Source organism: Tubulanus polymorphus, chromosome 4 (assembly GCF_964204645.1).
Source record: "Tubulanus polymorphus chromosome 4, tnTubPoly1.2, whole genome shotgun sequence".
NCBI lineage: Eukaryota > Metazoa > Nemertea > Palaeonemertea > Tubulaniformes > Tubulanidae > Tubulanus > Tubulanus polymorphus.
Genome location: NC_134028.1, coordinates 3,714,822 through 3,729,684, shown reverse-complemented (window position 1 = coordinate 3,729,684; position 14,863 = coordinate 3,714,822). Strand labels below are relative to the sequence as shown.

At 38.4% G+C, this 14,863-nt stretch overlaps 4 protein-coding genes and 1 long non-coding RNA gene across 5 annotated transcripts; 2 read left to right on the top strand and 3 right to left on the bottom strand.

The window, feature by feature from the left end:
- Window positions 1-292: 292 nt before the first annotated feature.
- On the bottom strand, window positions 293-1,593 carry LOC141903829 (opsin-VA-like). Its single transcript, XM_074792163.1, has 2 exons — window positions 1,571-1,593; window positions 293-1,492 (listed from the first exon to the last, which is right to left on the bottom strand). Exons 1-2 carry the CDS (start codon window positions 1,591-1,593, stop codon window positions 478-480), a joined length of 1,038 nt encoding a protein of 345 aa, XP_074648264.1. The 3' UTR covers window positions 293-477.
- Window positions 1,594-3,131: 1,538 nt separating this feature from the next.
- On the bottom strand, window positions 3,132-4,360 carry LOC141903675 (protein CLN8-like). Its single transcript, XM_074791904.1, has 2 exons — window positions 4,221-4,360; window positions 3,132-4,089 (listed from the first exon to the last, which is right to left on the bottom strand). The coding sequence occupies exon 2, from the start codon at window positions 4,062-4,064 to the stop codon at window positions 3,228-3,230; it is 837 nt and encodes a 278-aa protein (XP_074648005.1). The 5' UTR covers window positions 4,065-4,089; window positions 4,221-4,360; the 3' UTR covers window positions 3,132-3,227.
- Window positions 4,361-4,586: 226 nt separating this feature from the next.
- LOC141904627 (uncharacterized) lies at window positions 4,587-6,313 on the bottom strand. The gene is made up of 4 exons (XR_012619158.1): window positions 5,727-6,313; window positions 5,441-5,545; window positions 5,237-5,353; window positions 4,587-5,013 (listed from the first exon to the last, which is right to left on the bottom strand). It is a non-coding gene; the product is annotated as an uncharacterized LOC141904627 (long non-coding RNA).
- A 253-nt stretch (window positions 6,314-6,566) lies between these two features.
- On the top strand, window positions 6,567-12,076 carry LOC141904626 (uncharacterized). Its single transcript, XM_074793249.1, has 12 exons — window positions 6,567-6,815; window positions 7,633-7,707; window positions 7,875-8,006; window positions 9,015-9,071; window positions 9,163-9,561; window positions 9,638-9,684; window positions 9,918-10,070; window positions 10,152-10,218; window positions 10,711-10,849; window positions 10,955-11,026; window positions 11,235-11,501; window positions 11,611-12,076. Exons 1-12 carry the CDS (start codon window positions 6,714-6,716, stop codon window positions 11,676-11,678), a joined length of 1,578 nt encoding a protein of 525 aa, XP_074649350.1. The 5' UTR covers window positions 6,567-6,713; the 3' UTR covers window positions 11,679-12,076.
- A 286-nt stretch (window positions 12,077-12,362) lies between these two features.
- On the top strand, window positions 12,363-14,537 carry LOC141903967 (uncharacterized). The gene is made up of 3 exons (XM_074792386.1): window positions 12,363-12,608; window positions 13,039-13,482; window positions 13,624-14,537. The coding sequence occupies exons 1-3, from the start codon at window positions 12,497-12,499 to the stop codon at window positions 14,109-14,111; spliced, it is 1,044 nt and encodes a 347-aa protein (XP_074648487.1). The 5' UTR covers window positions 12,363-12,496; the 3' UTR covers window positions 14,112-14,537.
- The last annotated feature ends 326 nt before the right edge of the window (window positions 14,538-14,863 follow it).

Below are 14,863 nucleotides of genomic sequence, written 5' to 3'. Positions count from 1 at the left end.
CCCTGAGCCAAAACTTTCCAGTGCCGTGTGAACTCGAACGCTGAAGTATCTTACTAACAAACATTCTTCTCGATTCCGTTCAACAATTTCGACTGAACTAGGCTTATATTCCAATGCGCCAAACATAACTGAAATTTCTTTTATCAGATTTTTAGTTACCCATTATAACAAAATATTAGGGCTTCGAGTGTTATTTTCACTCAATACATTAGTCACATTGTGTCTTTCTATCTTCATGTCGTGGTGCATTTTGTCTGTCGGTCATGTGAAAAAAATATCGAGACCTTTGTACAGAAAACCTTTTTCACTAATAAAATTATATTGAAAATTTCAAGCCAACTTTGCATTCTTTCACTATATATCCAACCAACTTGTGTCGAGAAAATATTCCGGTTGAATGTAGAAATAGTCTTACATGCGTCTTGGCCGCACATAGTTTCTATTCTCAGTGAGGCAGGATGATCATCTGCGTGGATTTCAGATTTTCTTTGAGCTCGGAAGAGAATTGAGCGAATTAAAAGATTCCGAATCCCCCTTCATTAGAATAACGCCTTTCCGTCTTATTAACGGTGGTTTTTTGGTAGCGGTTAGTTTATAGTCGTCACAACCTTCGGCAGGAAGTCTTTCTTCGTCTGATAACGGAGATGGAAGTTTAGCGTTAAAATGTAACTTGGCTTTTCCAAATATCTGCGCACGCATCGGAAATTGCGCTACGCGCAGCATGTTGCTCTCTTGGTGCTCGGAAATCGTTTCAAGAATTGGAAACGGGTTTCCTGTACAAGCTACGCGAAGAGGTCCGTTTTGTTGCTTGGGGAACGGAAAGTCGAGCTCGTCGGCGAATGGCGTGTTAAGCATCATGCGTTGAAGCCGAAGCGGTTGGACGGAGTTATTGCGCCTACAACGACATAGTATATAGTCGACAACCTTTTTCTTGTATTTACGATTGAATATGACGTTGATTAACGGATTGACGACGGCGAAGGATTTCGCGATAAGCGCAGGCAACAGGCGGACGGAAAGCGGCAACGATATCTCGAAGCCTTCGATTATCACCTCGAAGAAACTGTACGGAAGCCAGCTGACGAGCACAAATGTTACTACTATTATCATCCGTTTGGCGAGTATCTTTTCCGTCTTGGCGTTTTCAATATCGTTAGTTCCCGAGACATTGCTGGTCTTAGATGCCGACGAGATCCGACTTATTCGTATGCGGTTCGCGACGACGCGTACAACCGAGTAGATTCGGCCATAACAGATGACCGTCGTTACTATAGGGGGCAGCACGCTACAAAACAGGAAGGTAATCGGATAAACCAGGACAGTTTTTGCCGTAGATCGACCGCAGTGAGACTCGTTCGTGCGAGTCCGCGACGAGATTGTGGAAAAATTAGGAATCATCATGATAATGGATATACACCAAACTCCTCCGACCCATCGGACGCCATGCTTTTTGAGGAAATAGCTCGAATACGACTTGGTCATCGTCAGAAATCTAGAAATAAAAAAGAACAAATAGTTTTCCAAGCTCGTCTCTATTTTTAAATTGATGATTCCATCATGCAACTTTTACCTGTCGATGGCTATGGCTGTCATCGAATTCAACGTCACGATTCCAAAAAATGGAAAAGCTAGTTGATACCAAATCTGTGCCGGAGGCCACCACTCCCATGATCCGTAGAATAGTGTTACCAGAGCAAGTGGATACACCGTAACCACAGCCAGAAAATCACTGAGAACCATGTTGAACACGTAAAGCGTCAGTGGCGCCTCGAGGAGACTGTATCGGGATAGCATTAATAGTGATAATCCGTTTAGATAACCAGCAAATAGTTCGATGGTAAAAAGTACAATGATACCCGCGACTCGACATGCTTCACATTCGACTCTATCCGCCGTCGACCGATTACAGGCGGTGACGTCAATCGTGTCACTTTCATTTTGTTGCATGATCAGTTAGTTGTTCGCGTCCATTAATTCGAAAATGTTTATATACGTAATATTGTGTTTAACTGTATGTTTTGAAAGATATTTGTGAAACGCGTACTGGATTCAGGCGCGTTAACGAAATGCATATCATATTACATTGTTTGACTGGAATTATATATCACGAATATTGTTCATATGCAAACGTTAAAAACAGCATGTATTCCTCCTCTTACAGCAAACGTGGTTCATATCTTCAACATGACAGTTTCTCCAACTTACGGAATTAACTTTCATCTTACGAAAGAATAGACGGATCTAAAATATCCATCAGTTTGTTTTTTTAATCCGTGAAAATGGTTCAACGATCCTTTATCAAGCCACGACTCAGTATAATGAGCACGTCCTCCATCAGATCCGATGGTTCCTCAATTACGTGTTTCCCTGCGACCCCAGCCGCGTACCGCTGATGAGTACGTGCACAATATGCCGGTCAAACTCACGAACGTGCGGTTAATTATCCCCACACACGTCGCGATGATTACCTTGATTAAACAGCTAATAACAAGGCACCCGGCTGTGTCATTTGATTTGTATGATAAACAGAGATTTTATGAAATATTATGTATAAATCTCCTTCGTCTGAAACCATAGACTAAGATGAAACATCAGGATAAGGCTCGCCAGGAGGTGACAGTCATGATGACGAATGATGGTGATGACGATCATGATATAATATGGTATAACCCCGATTACATAATTATCATAGGTTTATGATGTTAAACAGACAATATGCTGCCCAGGATACAGTCTTTCTTCTGGCCAACCACATCATTCTCATCATCGTGATCATCAACAACGTCAACTCTGTGCGGACCGTTTTAACGGCAGATTCTGGCGAAGCCATGGTCTGAAATTTTAGTTTGTTTCGTGCGAGTAGTCGTTTTATTCTATGTAGTTTGTACCATAAATACTGAATGTTGGAAAATTCTATCTCTCTGAAATTTCTCCCTCAACGTAAATCTTAATCGAAACAAACTGAACGGATCTGTGAACTACGTATACACATAGTTCTTCGTGCAGCAGTCACTTGATTACGGTATTTATGGGACGTGCTGCTTGAGACAATTGGAATCTATATCTGTCACTGCTTTGAGGATATTGTATAAGGAGTATCTCCAGATAAACAATATCAGGAGACTGCTGAATAATAAATTCATCACTTCAATATTTATTTACCATATCAAACATAATGCTTGTAGTAATAAATTAATAAATAAATAGTAACTGTCCGACGTATTAAGTTATTCGCCTTTACAAACGTGGCCGTTCATAACCCTGGTTCTATCGGAATCTTCGAAGTTCCAATCGACGGGGTTTACGAGTTGCGTCGTTTTCTTGTACGTCCAATAAGGTGTCAAATACAGGAAGCTTATCACTAATCCCACGTGTAAGATTAGGAAATTGGACCAAGGCATCGATGACCAAATCGTCGACCAGTTTCGCCACGATTGAATGAAAATAAACGCTTCTATTAGCGTACGGCAGTGGAATAGATGGACGAGGACTAACTGGTTCAACTTCCACAACTTCGTTCGCGCAAATCCGCATTTCAAAAGTGTCCAGCAAATACACGAAAATGGTGTCGTGATCTCCAACATCAAAGCGACACACGCGAAATAATGTGCACTATTTAAAACGATGCAGGAAAGATAGCCGCTTAAAGCTAGCCAGTGGTGAAGATGCAACATGTAGTTGAAACTGTTGTATTTAACGTCCGAATACGTCAGCACCAGGCATTCGATGACGAAAAACCCGACCGAAACGAGCAAGATGAAATGGCTCGTGGCGTTTGTACCGAAGACTACATCCTTGTACAGCTCATCGTCGAACCAGGTTATCCATATTCCAGCTAACGTGCCGAATATACCGAATGCGCCACGCATGACGGTCAGATTCCAAAATATCTTCTCTTTCGCTCGCAGATTCCTGTACGTCCAAGACCATTGCGCCAATACGGCGGACAAGAGGTAGACAGCGAAGAAACTAGCAGTGGATAAACCGACGATTGCAGCCTTTACACTCGACGAATAGTAATCGAGCTCGGAAAGAGACGGATGCAGGTACCCGATATATTGCATGATTGTTGATTTTCTCACTCACGGCCTGAAAACAATATACGAAGTAAGAAACCATGGTCAATCGCCTATTCTATAATCGAACCTTATTGCAAATGTAAACCCAATTTTACCAGGACGATATGCTCAAAGTTCTTATGTTTGAAATAACGATCTTACCTTTTGTCATTCAATCATGGCGCTGCGTATTGGAAAGTTGACTTGTCGAGTGGTTATCTAGTCCCCAAGTGCTACGCTATATCTTACATTATATTATCGGCCAGTGCGTCAACACCCGGACCATGTGATTGAGGACAATCAGCTGATCACTTTCTTAATCAGCTGAGTTCAATTTGATCACTCGTGTCAATAGATAATGAACATTGTTTCCATCAAAACAACTTCGCCAAAGGGTTCATGGACACTTTGATAACGACGCCAATGTTTTGTCTCACGTATACAGCTACCTTAGCTCTATAAAAATTATTTCCAACCACGGTTTAACCAACCACGTAGCTAGGCTGCAGTAAATATCAAAGCGCTCTCTCAAACAAACGAATTTTCAGCATCTAAATCCAAGCGGTATACGGCAACAGAAATTGTGGACTTCAGAACTCGAACAAACAGAACATTTGATAAAACTTCAAATTGTGTTGAACAATGAATTTGATTTCTAGGGCAACAGACAAGATAACGAGGCAACTCAATTAATATCAATATGATCAATCGGTTTAAGATTGCCTCATTATTTATTGGTGTTTATGTTTGAGTCAATAGCATACGAGCTGTTACATCACTCTCAGCGGTGGTCTTTTTGCATTTTCGCCATATTAAAATAGGATGAATATAGAATGGGATTAGTGTTGACATCCTAAAAGGCAGTAAATTGCTATCCGGTGAATGCATACGACGTACTCTGCCACGTAACTGAATCCTGAGTAGTAATACAATGTGTCTTGAAAAATCTCTAAAGCTAGAAGAAATCCCCAAAGAAAGAAACTTTCAATCTGGTGTATCTGGTTATTTTACATTGCCATTTAATTTAATAGTTTTTTCTTCTTTTGGTTATTTTTCATTGCCATTTGATTTTCGTAGAAGGCTATGTTCACTACACCTCGATATAACAATACATAGTATACGGGAAATCTAAAATATAAAAAAAGGTAATTCGAAACGATCGTCTAAAACCTGCTTACGTATAGCTTGCGTAACCTTTATTCCTAGTGCGCAAACAAGCCGATCAATCCAAAACCAGCCAGAAAAGCCCTGTTTTCATTTGTTTGGCCAGATTTATGTCTTGCCGTGAGCGTAGGCTTTAGAATTAGAAAAACAATTCTATACGTATATAGGTAATATTTCATTGTCCTGTCTTGAATGCATCGTTTTAGAAGCCTTTTTACCTCATTAACTACAAGAGTCACATGTTTTCCTACACATAATCAATGCATATTTCATACTTCCACATCAATCTACGCTGCACGTCCCGATGGCATTTGAACAGGAACCTAGATGAAAAGGGTAATCACAATAAGAACTTATAAACACGTATATAAATGTTTAAAGATTCGTGAAAAGTACGACACTGGTAGCGCAAAGAAACGGACATCGCAGTAAAAAAATACGACTGTTATTTTTGTAAGGTGTAGTAAATTGAACGATGAAAAAACGAAATGTTACAATACTTACGTTTTTCCACATTTCGCTGTTCATCCAAACTAAAATTCTCAACTACAACGAACAGATTGAAAACATTCTATCCCTTCGAATTCTAACCCAAACGAAGTTCTTAAATACTGTTTTGTATCTTACCCAGATTTAATTGGACAACCATCACAGTCACTGCTACAACCATGGCAATGATATATTTCAAATGGAACATCTTAAAAGCGCGTAACGTTTTATAGGAGCAGGATATACCTTTTAGTACGACTTCTGTGAACTGAATATCTGAGTGAAAGGGGTTCATATAGAGGTTGCTTTTAAAATTAAAATCATTCAAATCCGTATAAACTGTATGTTATGCGCATTTTTATCCACATATGCAGCAATATAAACGCTCTCAAAACTTACTCTTAATTGTTTAACAAAACCGAGGACGGAGCTGAGATTGATCGAAATCTATAAATTGTGGTTGCATTCTGGTTACTATGTAAATCAGTTATTTTCATACTTGGATACTCTCAATTCATCATTATTTTATATTTTATATTTTTCTCTCATTATCTTTCTTCGTATCTTCCACCCTAATTGTGAGACTTCTCGATATTGACATTAGATTGCTTGGAATTGATGTCCATATTCTATTACGTCTTATTTTCATTGAACTATACGTTTAAGTAAAGTATATCATGACTGTTGAAATGACGACATGTGAAAAATTAATATTCCTTCGCTATTATGTCACGTACGTGTTCCTTGATACCGCACTCGATTTATGCGTCTAAAAATAAAAACCTCGATCCTGTTCGAGGTGATATAAATATATTGAGGACTTTCCCGGATTTCTTTATAAGTGTCTCTAATCAGCGATAAGGAAGTTAGAACCAACCTGTAGACAGACATGGACGGCATACCTGCGATAAATGGATCATATTCAAACTGCTGAAATCATCGAGGATTAAACTTCTAATGATTAAAACAGAATCTATATAAAACAGAGAAAAGCGCACGATTATGACACATGTCACTCTTCCTGAGAGATCTGAAAAACCAAAAGACCCTCGCCCTCGTGTCGAGCTGCATGCTAGTTGGCTGGAACATCAGAACAAAAGGAAGGTAAATATAGGCATATTTATTGATATAGGCCTAAGTATAACAATTCAAACTGTAAGATATAGACTGATCAAAAAAGATGGTATCACTCACTAATTTGAATGGTATATTCTGTTACAACGGGATTGTGGACGTCGCCATATTCTCCAAAACGACTTCAACATCGATAGTTATAAATAAAGATATGAATTGGAGATTAACGAAAATAGATTATGAAAAAGATTATTTTACTCTAAGATCTAGTTAGTACAATTTCGAATTCCATTGTTTCTACGTAGCTATAAGATATTTTACAAAATGCTCACCAGTTTGGGCCATTAAATACCAGTTTAATTGGGTATAAAGATATTCACAGTCTTAGTCACAATACATCTACATATCTCGTGGCCGATAAAACAAGTTTCTTTAAAAAATGAAAATATAGGTTAGAATCATATTTGGCCTTTAAAGGCGAATGCGCAGTAAGAATATTAAGACCAGTGGCGGAATTCGATATTTTTTCGGAGATAGTTTCATAGAAAAAAGATTTTCATACATTTCATTGTGATTGAATTACTTAAATGGGGCCAGTTTTATTGACTGATACTTACTTTATCCCGGGGCTAGCTCAATTCATTTTCAAATAAGTTAGCCCCTGGGTTAAAGTTGATACCAGTGTATAAAACTGGGCCCTGCAATTTACCGAAATCTACCCCCAGACACAGTCTTTAGAATCATAAGATGAATTCTTTTGGTGGGCTTTTAAATGGAAACTATTGTGATGAAGAAGACGTCGTTATTAATTAGCTATCATTAGTTATTGAGACATCCTATTTTGTAGTGGTCAGCCATTTGGGTTAAGGTCAACTCCAGAGGCGAATTCAATATTTTCAAAAATTCTACTTCTGACGAAAAGGTATTTCAAACTATATGTATTCAAACTGTATTCTAACTATATGTATTGAATATTAGATCTTGCCATAATACGCTTATCTTGATACGTTTAAGAGAAATATTTCTGATAGCTCATGAAATTAATAGATAAACCGAAAATAATCTATATATATCTTCTCTCGTCATAAGATCGGTCAGCTTGAGTTGAATGTGAATTCACAAGTGAAATCTTCTACCAAAAAAGGATGGTTCGAATTCAAATTGACAACTGAGCACACAGATGACAAAGGTGGCGAATATTGGCGTAAAAACAAGTTCAGGGTGAGTTCAGGGAATTAAATGTGATAGTAAAAACCTTTGCCGAATAAATGAAACGGGCCCCTGCTAAACATAGTATAATGATGGGATTTCTGGTAAAATGGTATGTAAGTTACTGGTTTGCCATCAAGACAGCTTCATTTTTGTATATACGTATGACATTGTGACGTATGAATACTTTAGATTAAGTTGGGGTTCAGTACATCAGATATGTCTATCAATAGATTCTTTCCAATGCTTGTCAATGCGATCCATTTCGTGTTTGTCCAAATCCACGTCTTTATAGATTTCTGCAATCTGCTGTAAGTCGTCAGTATGGATAATCAGCGCTTTGGCATCCATGCGGTCTCCAAGCGAACGCATTTTCTTCGTGAGTCTCGACAAGTACAGGGTTTCATCTAACTGTATGCGGTATTGTTTGGCAATTGAAAACACTATCTTACCCTTGTTAGATACCCGTTCGAGGTTCGATTCCGCTGTACGATAATCGTTTTTCAGTTTTATCACTTCTCCTCGCATATTTCTCGCTCCATCGATAAGCTTTGTGGTTCGTTCAATGATGCTCATGTAATCGGCTGTAATTTTTGAAATGTCGAAGTTCAGCCGTCTCAAAGTACCGATGCTGACACGAGATGTTTTTCCCAAGTCGAATTTCACCGATGTTGGACTGAATGTGGCCATTGATTCCTGTTGTTCTTCGCTTAAATTTAATGCATGCATTATTCATTTGAGATTTGGCGGCATGTCGAATTATCTGATTCTTGGAAGTAAATAAATCAGCCCATGTCAGTTATAATTCATTCGACAGTTGGTAACCTAAGAAACCTTTATTCAACTCAGTTGCACCCAATGCAGCAAGCATACGCATACATTTTTTACAATATTATTGACTTCACCATCTTCACATCGGCTCTGTATGAACGGATAGTCATGATATTTATATGCCTGGATAAAGTGACAGCAAGTAGGCTATGTTGTCGCGACATACATGTACTCTTTGTATGATTTCAGACGAAGGATGAAAAAGACAGGAACATGTGGGTTGCGTGTATTGGCGTTGTTTGCACTGTAAGATATCTTTCTATATCTTTCTATATTGAAACTTCTTTGAAAATTCGTACCAAATATGTTAAAAATGTTTGGATTTTCTATTTTCAAGGGGAAATTCGACAGCAATTTATCTTTAACACCAATGCAAAAGACACATTTGTATAACTACCAAGCAGAAAGAAATCGAGATGGTGACTCGTCTTCAATGAGTGCCGGTGACCTCAAAGTATTTCCCCCACGCCGACAAACGTTATCAAATGTCAATGAACCAACTGCACATTCTAATGCAGTTGTTCGCCGTCGGTCGTCTGATCCTCCTGCACCACCCCTACCACGCAACAGGCCTCCAGTGATGACAAGAATCGGCAGTATGGAGAATATTCTTGACGCGCAATCAGCATCATCAAAATCATCGTCCGAGACTTCAGGGAGCGCATCTGCCTGTGCTTCAACAGCTTACAGTTGCGGTTCTGATTCAGCGTTCGGTTCCGACAGCGGCGTATTCATGGTAACTAAATTGGTAAAATACTATGTAACAAGTACTTGTAATTTATTTGTATTAACCAATTCTTCTCTTTTTACAGAATCACACGTTTTTCATGAATAGGGCAGAAAATGTGCAAATCCCACCGTAAGTTCATAAGTCTTTTCAATGGTCCGCGTCTATAAATTAATACAATCTAGAATATAATGATAGTACATTGTAAAAAGAACTGTCGCAACTTATTGTTCATTCACAAAGACAGCTTAATCTTCTTATTTATATGTAATATATTCAAAAAAACATTCTTGTTCACTGGACATGATTCTAAAATTCATTCCCATATAGAAAATGTAAATAATGTCAGAATATGATTTTAACAGATGGTTCTTTATGTCATGCTCGCGAGAAATGGCAGAGACAATCCTGATGAAAAGCCATGAGATGGGTGATGGTGGCAATGTCCTCATACGAGAAAGTATTAAAAACCGCCAGCACGGCAGTTACTCGGCGTCAATACTAAAAAATATTAAAGGGTAAAAGTAGTAGTAATTTACTTAGAAATTTATTTCGTTCTGCACACAACTATAACAAAATGTATTATACATATCTTCTAGTACTCTGAAGGTTCAGCACTTCGAAATACAACGAGTCGTACGTGGTTATAGGCTAGGCACGATGAAGGTACGTTTTGGGCCCATGCCAAAATATTCACTGATCGAGTGTATACGTCAGAATGGAGTGGGTTTTCCCGTCAAATGTCAATTTCTAAATACTGAAAAATACTGGATTTACTGAATTCTATATATATATATATATATATATATATATATATATATATATATATATATATATATATATATATATATATATATATATATATATATATATATATATATATATATATATATATATATATATATATATATATATATATATATATATAGCTTGTAATTTCTCTTCAACAACTAAGGATCATTTTGTTGAACTTCTTTCGTGTTTCATTGACGCAATCCTGTTATTACATTACATCACATTGTCATTACAATGTATGTATTTGTTTTTCGATTCATTATATCTAATTCGTTAGTCGTACATTATAACTCAATAGATTATATCGTATAGTTTGGATAATAATCAAGTCTTAATGTAAATAACATGATTTCTCCATTAAAGAACCAACCAGAAATGCTATGTCTTCACGATGTGGTGTTGTTTCTTATCCAACGTCTCGGAACGAACTATTTCCCCATGTCTACGAATTCGTTGTCACATTACGGTATCGAACCGCCGTCCTACGAAACGCAGCTTCCTGGTTAGTATTTCGTAAAAGGTGAAGTACAAAATTTAGAAACTATAGATATCACGTTCAACAAGAATAATTGTATTAGCTACTGCATTAATTTCCTTATATTTCAAGACGACCGTTATAACAAAATTGAAGTCCAAGATGATACTGACCAGATCTATGATGTGCCTGCGCAAGATGGAGGTAATCTACAAGACATATTAAATATTTGAATTCATTTTTTCAAAACAGATAATGACACACAGTGTATTAGGTTTTCCTAAAGACTTTCGCGTACACAGTAAAGAAACAGAAAGTTCGAAACATATGACACTTTCGAGATTTTGGTATGTTTTGTTGGTCTTCTCGATATTTTGTGTTCTGTTGGTAACAATAAGTCTCTTTGTTACAGGCTCGTCGGAAGCGCGGTATCGGCATCCATCTTGTAACGACGATTTGCCCGTTCCTCTATCCCCGAGAGAATTGATCCAATGCGTGATCAAAGAACAAGATATCTACGTAAACGACGAATTCATAGCGCAAAATACACTTTTAACGACGGACTGTCAAGAGATTCAACAACAACAAACGGCAGTTACTTCAGAATGTGAACTCCAAGCGCCTCCTATACCCGCGATGCCACACAGATCACGTCCAAGACAATCGCAACCACCACAACGTAAGTGATCGCCTTTGTACGAGTATTGGAATTATAGTTTTTTGCTTGTAAACTAATTAACTCTATTCCGGTTGTAACTAGTATCTCAATTAGATGTCCTCCTTTTTAGGAACATTAGCAACAGATCTGGAATCGGCCCTTAGACAACGGAGAATAGATATGGGATGCGACGATTAAACCCCGAATATGTCATAGAGAAAACTTGTACGTACAAGCCGCCCAATTGAGAGTATTGTTTGTATAGGATTATAACAACATTGCTATAGACTCTAGGTTCGCCAGCGTCCTAAATATGTTAATATATAATCATGTTTTGTTTCTATGTTGTATTACAATTGGTCCAATGTAACGTTTTGTTGACGCATTTTGACAATTTGTTTTTTAAAATTTGGTACAGTTTAACTGAAATTCGTGCATATATTGATATAATGTACATAGGATTTAAATACAAAGTCAATTTATTTCATATTGTCATATTGCCTTTAAAGGACCGCTGTGTTGTTCTTAAAAAGATAATTTTGTGCATTAAATCTAAACAATTATATTTTGTATTCCCGCTTCAAGGTAATGGACACGACATCGAAAAAATGTTATGTTTTTTAGAAATTCTGTTGTTGTTTTTGTTTTTGTTTTTGTTGTTCATGAAGCGGTTATGGCACATAACTTACCCCACCCACGGGCAGATTCAAGGGGGTTAGGGGTCTCAACTCCCCCTCCGTGTTCGAAAAGCCTGTCACCCTGCTTTCCAAAGCCATCGCTTCGTTTATTGTCGCGCTGTATCGTAGCAACCTCGGCGCCGTCTGCCAGAGTGATCGATACAAACGCTGTATGCGTATACGCGCGCACTTGCGTTGAATTTAATGCCGATTTGGTCTAGAAGAATACCCGCATTATAACGTGTTGTGCGCCCGCGAAAAGGAATGTCGACAGTGTTGTATGCCTATAGTACTGAGTTGATATACGCGTTATGTACAAACTATAATTAGGTACTAAGGATGTCTCCACATCAGGACGCGATGACGAACGATGGCAAAACGACGTCCGGACGTGACATCGACGAAGAAAAACAGGCCATCAAAGACCATGTAATCACTGCCAAAACGAAAGGTAAGTTCTGAATCACAGCAATCGGTCTTGATCATTACGCAAGTCTTGGTCAGCGCGGCCTGAATCGAATGGCATTTGTTTGCTAGCCTAGCACAGATTGACTATTAGTAGTAGAGGCTATGCTTAGTATTGGTGTGTGTATATCATACCAGTGCCGTAGTAGTGTGATAATACATGTGTAGCGGTTAACCCGTATGCCGGCGGCTCGATTTTCCGCGAAGCGTGCGTCAGAGGATCACCTGCAGTGTGTGACGCCCCGCGCGTAGAGTTGCTTTCGTGTAGCCTACTGTTCACTACGCGTAAAACGAAAATCTTTCCCAATTATACTGTAGCGAACACAGGCAAACCTGCTTTATCACGTTAAATTCTAGCTGGAATTAAAATTTTGATAAGAAAAATTTATGAATATCGCTTGCTCTCTTTTCTTCAGGACTCGAGATCGGTTCAACATACGTCCGGTTGGCAGGAATAATGGCAGCGTTGTTATATGGCGGTTGTTCTATGTCGATGGCGTTCGTGAACAAAGCTTTACTCTCGACATACGAATTCAAATTCCCCGCGTCTATTCTAGCGTTCCAGATGACATTTGTCATCTTAATTCTATCATGTCTGAACGTTCTGGGACACGTGAAACTTCCGCCATTAAGCGTTGCGAGATGTCGAGGTTTCTTACTTCCGTCGATGTTCTACGCGTCCAATGCAGTTCTAGGGTTGACTGCTCTGTCATCTATGAATATTCCTATGTATGGAGTGATAAAACGAATGGCCCCGTTGGCCATTCTCGTACTTGGTATATTTATGCTCGATAAAGGCCGGCCTTCTAAGCGAATTGTGATCGCCATCTTATTGATGACCGGAGGCTGCATTCTAGCGGGTAAGACAATTTTAAGATCAAAAAAGATAATTTAGAATCTTTAACTTCATTTGATGATTCTGATCTAGAGTCGGACTGTAGATTCTATATCATATTGACTTATGTTTTTACATCGTGCACATTTTTTGATTTATATTTCAGGTTATGGTGATTTAACGTTTAACTTATACGCCTACGCGTGCGGTCTGGGTAGCAGTTTAACTCAGGCGATGTACTTGACTTTGGTGCAGAAACATTCCGACAAATTAACGGTAGCCGAGACTCTACAACTCATTAGCATAAACACTTTACCTGTGCTGATTTTATGGGCCATTTTCAAAAGAGAATTGACTGGTATTATGAATTTCTTCGAGGAGGCCTCCACAGTACCGTTAACTGTTTATATTTTAATTAGTCTAATGATCTCCGTTGGTGCTTTATTAAATTATAGTATGTTCTTATGCACGACTTACAACTCCGCTCTGACTACGTCGGTAGTCGGCATCATAAAAAGTGTACTGTCGACAATCATCGGAATGTTTTCGTTCGGTGGCGTTGCAGTCAACACCCCGACAGCCATCGGTATAGGCGCGAATCTCGTCGGCGGCGTTCTCTACACGATCGCTAAATATCACGAACAAAATGTATGATACGTTCTGAATAAAACGCTCTCCTGAACGAGCCACGTGGGTTACATTCGTTTTTGCGCTCACTTTTCATCCGTCCCTTGACAGAATCGGGTTTATTTTTGGAACTTTTTTTATACGCTTTCTTTTATTGTCCTGATGTTTGATGTATCTTCTCTAGACACGTCTGCAACCCAAAGATAACGTTTGATCAATTAATGGTCTTGATTTCTGAGCTTAATAATTATCTCCCTTGGGCCCATCATTATCAACGTAAAAATGTGTTGGTCGGTCGTATGTCTGTCCTGCGACTTTGGGTGGGCTAAACACGTTCGAGATGGGATCTTTTAAGTATCATTTTCAACATTGTGGTGAGTTTCAAGGCTGCTGGTATCTTTATTTGTTCACTAGGTGGCGTTTTATTTTGCGATAGTTAAATTGTAAAGCATACACTGTGCATTACGTTTTTTTTGCTGAATTTTTCGAAATGTGTTCTTGTTTTTAACGTGCTTTACACGCACTATGTAAAGTTCATTTTTAGATTTTTGATTTTGAAAACCGTATCTATAATAGCTATACGGTGACGCTTGTGATTGCACTGATACGTCAGGGTCTCTACAACTTCTCGAATCCTTAAACACTCCTAATTGGAAAATGCTTGAAACTACTTTCATTTGAACAAAACTCCCGAAATTCCTTGAAAACTCATTTGTGAAAAATAGGCAATCAGAAATTTTTGTCTAGTTTGTAGTTGTACAGTGCGCCTAAATCGGGAC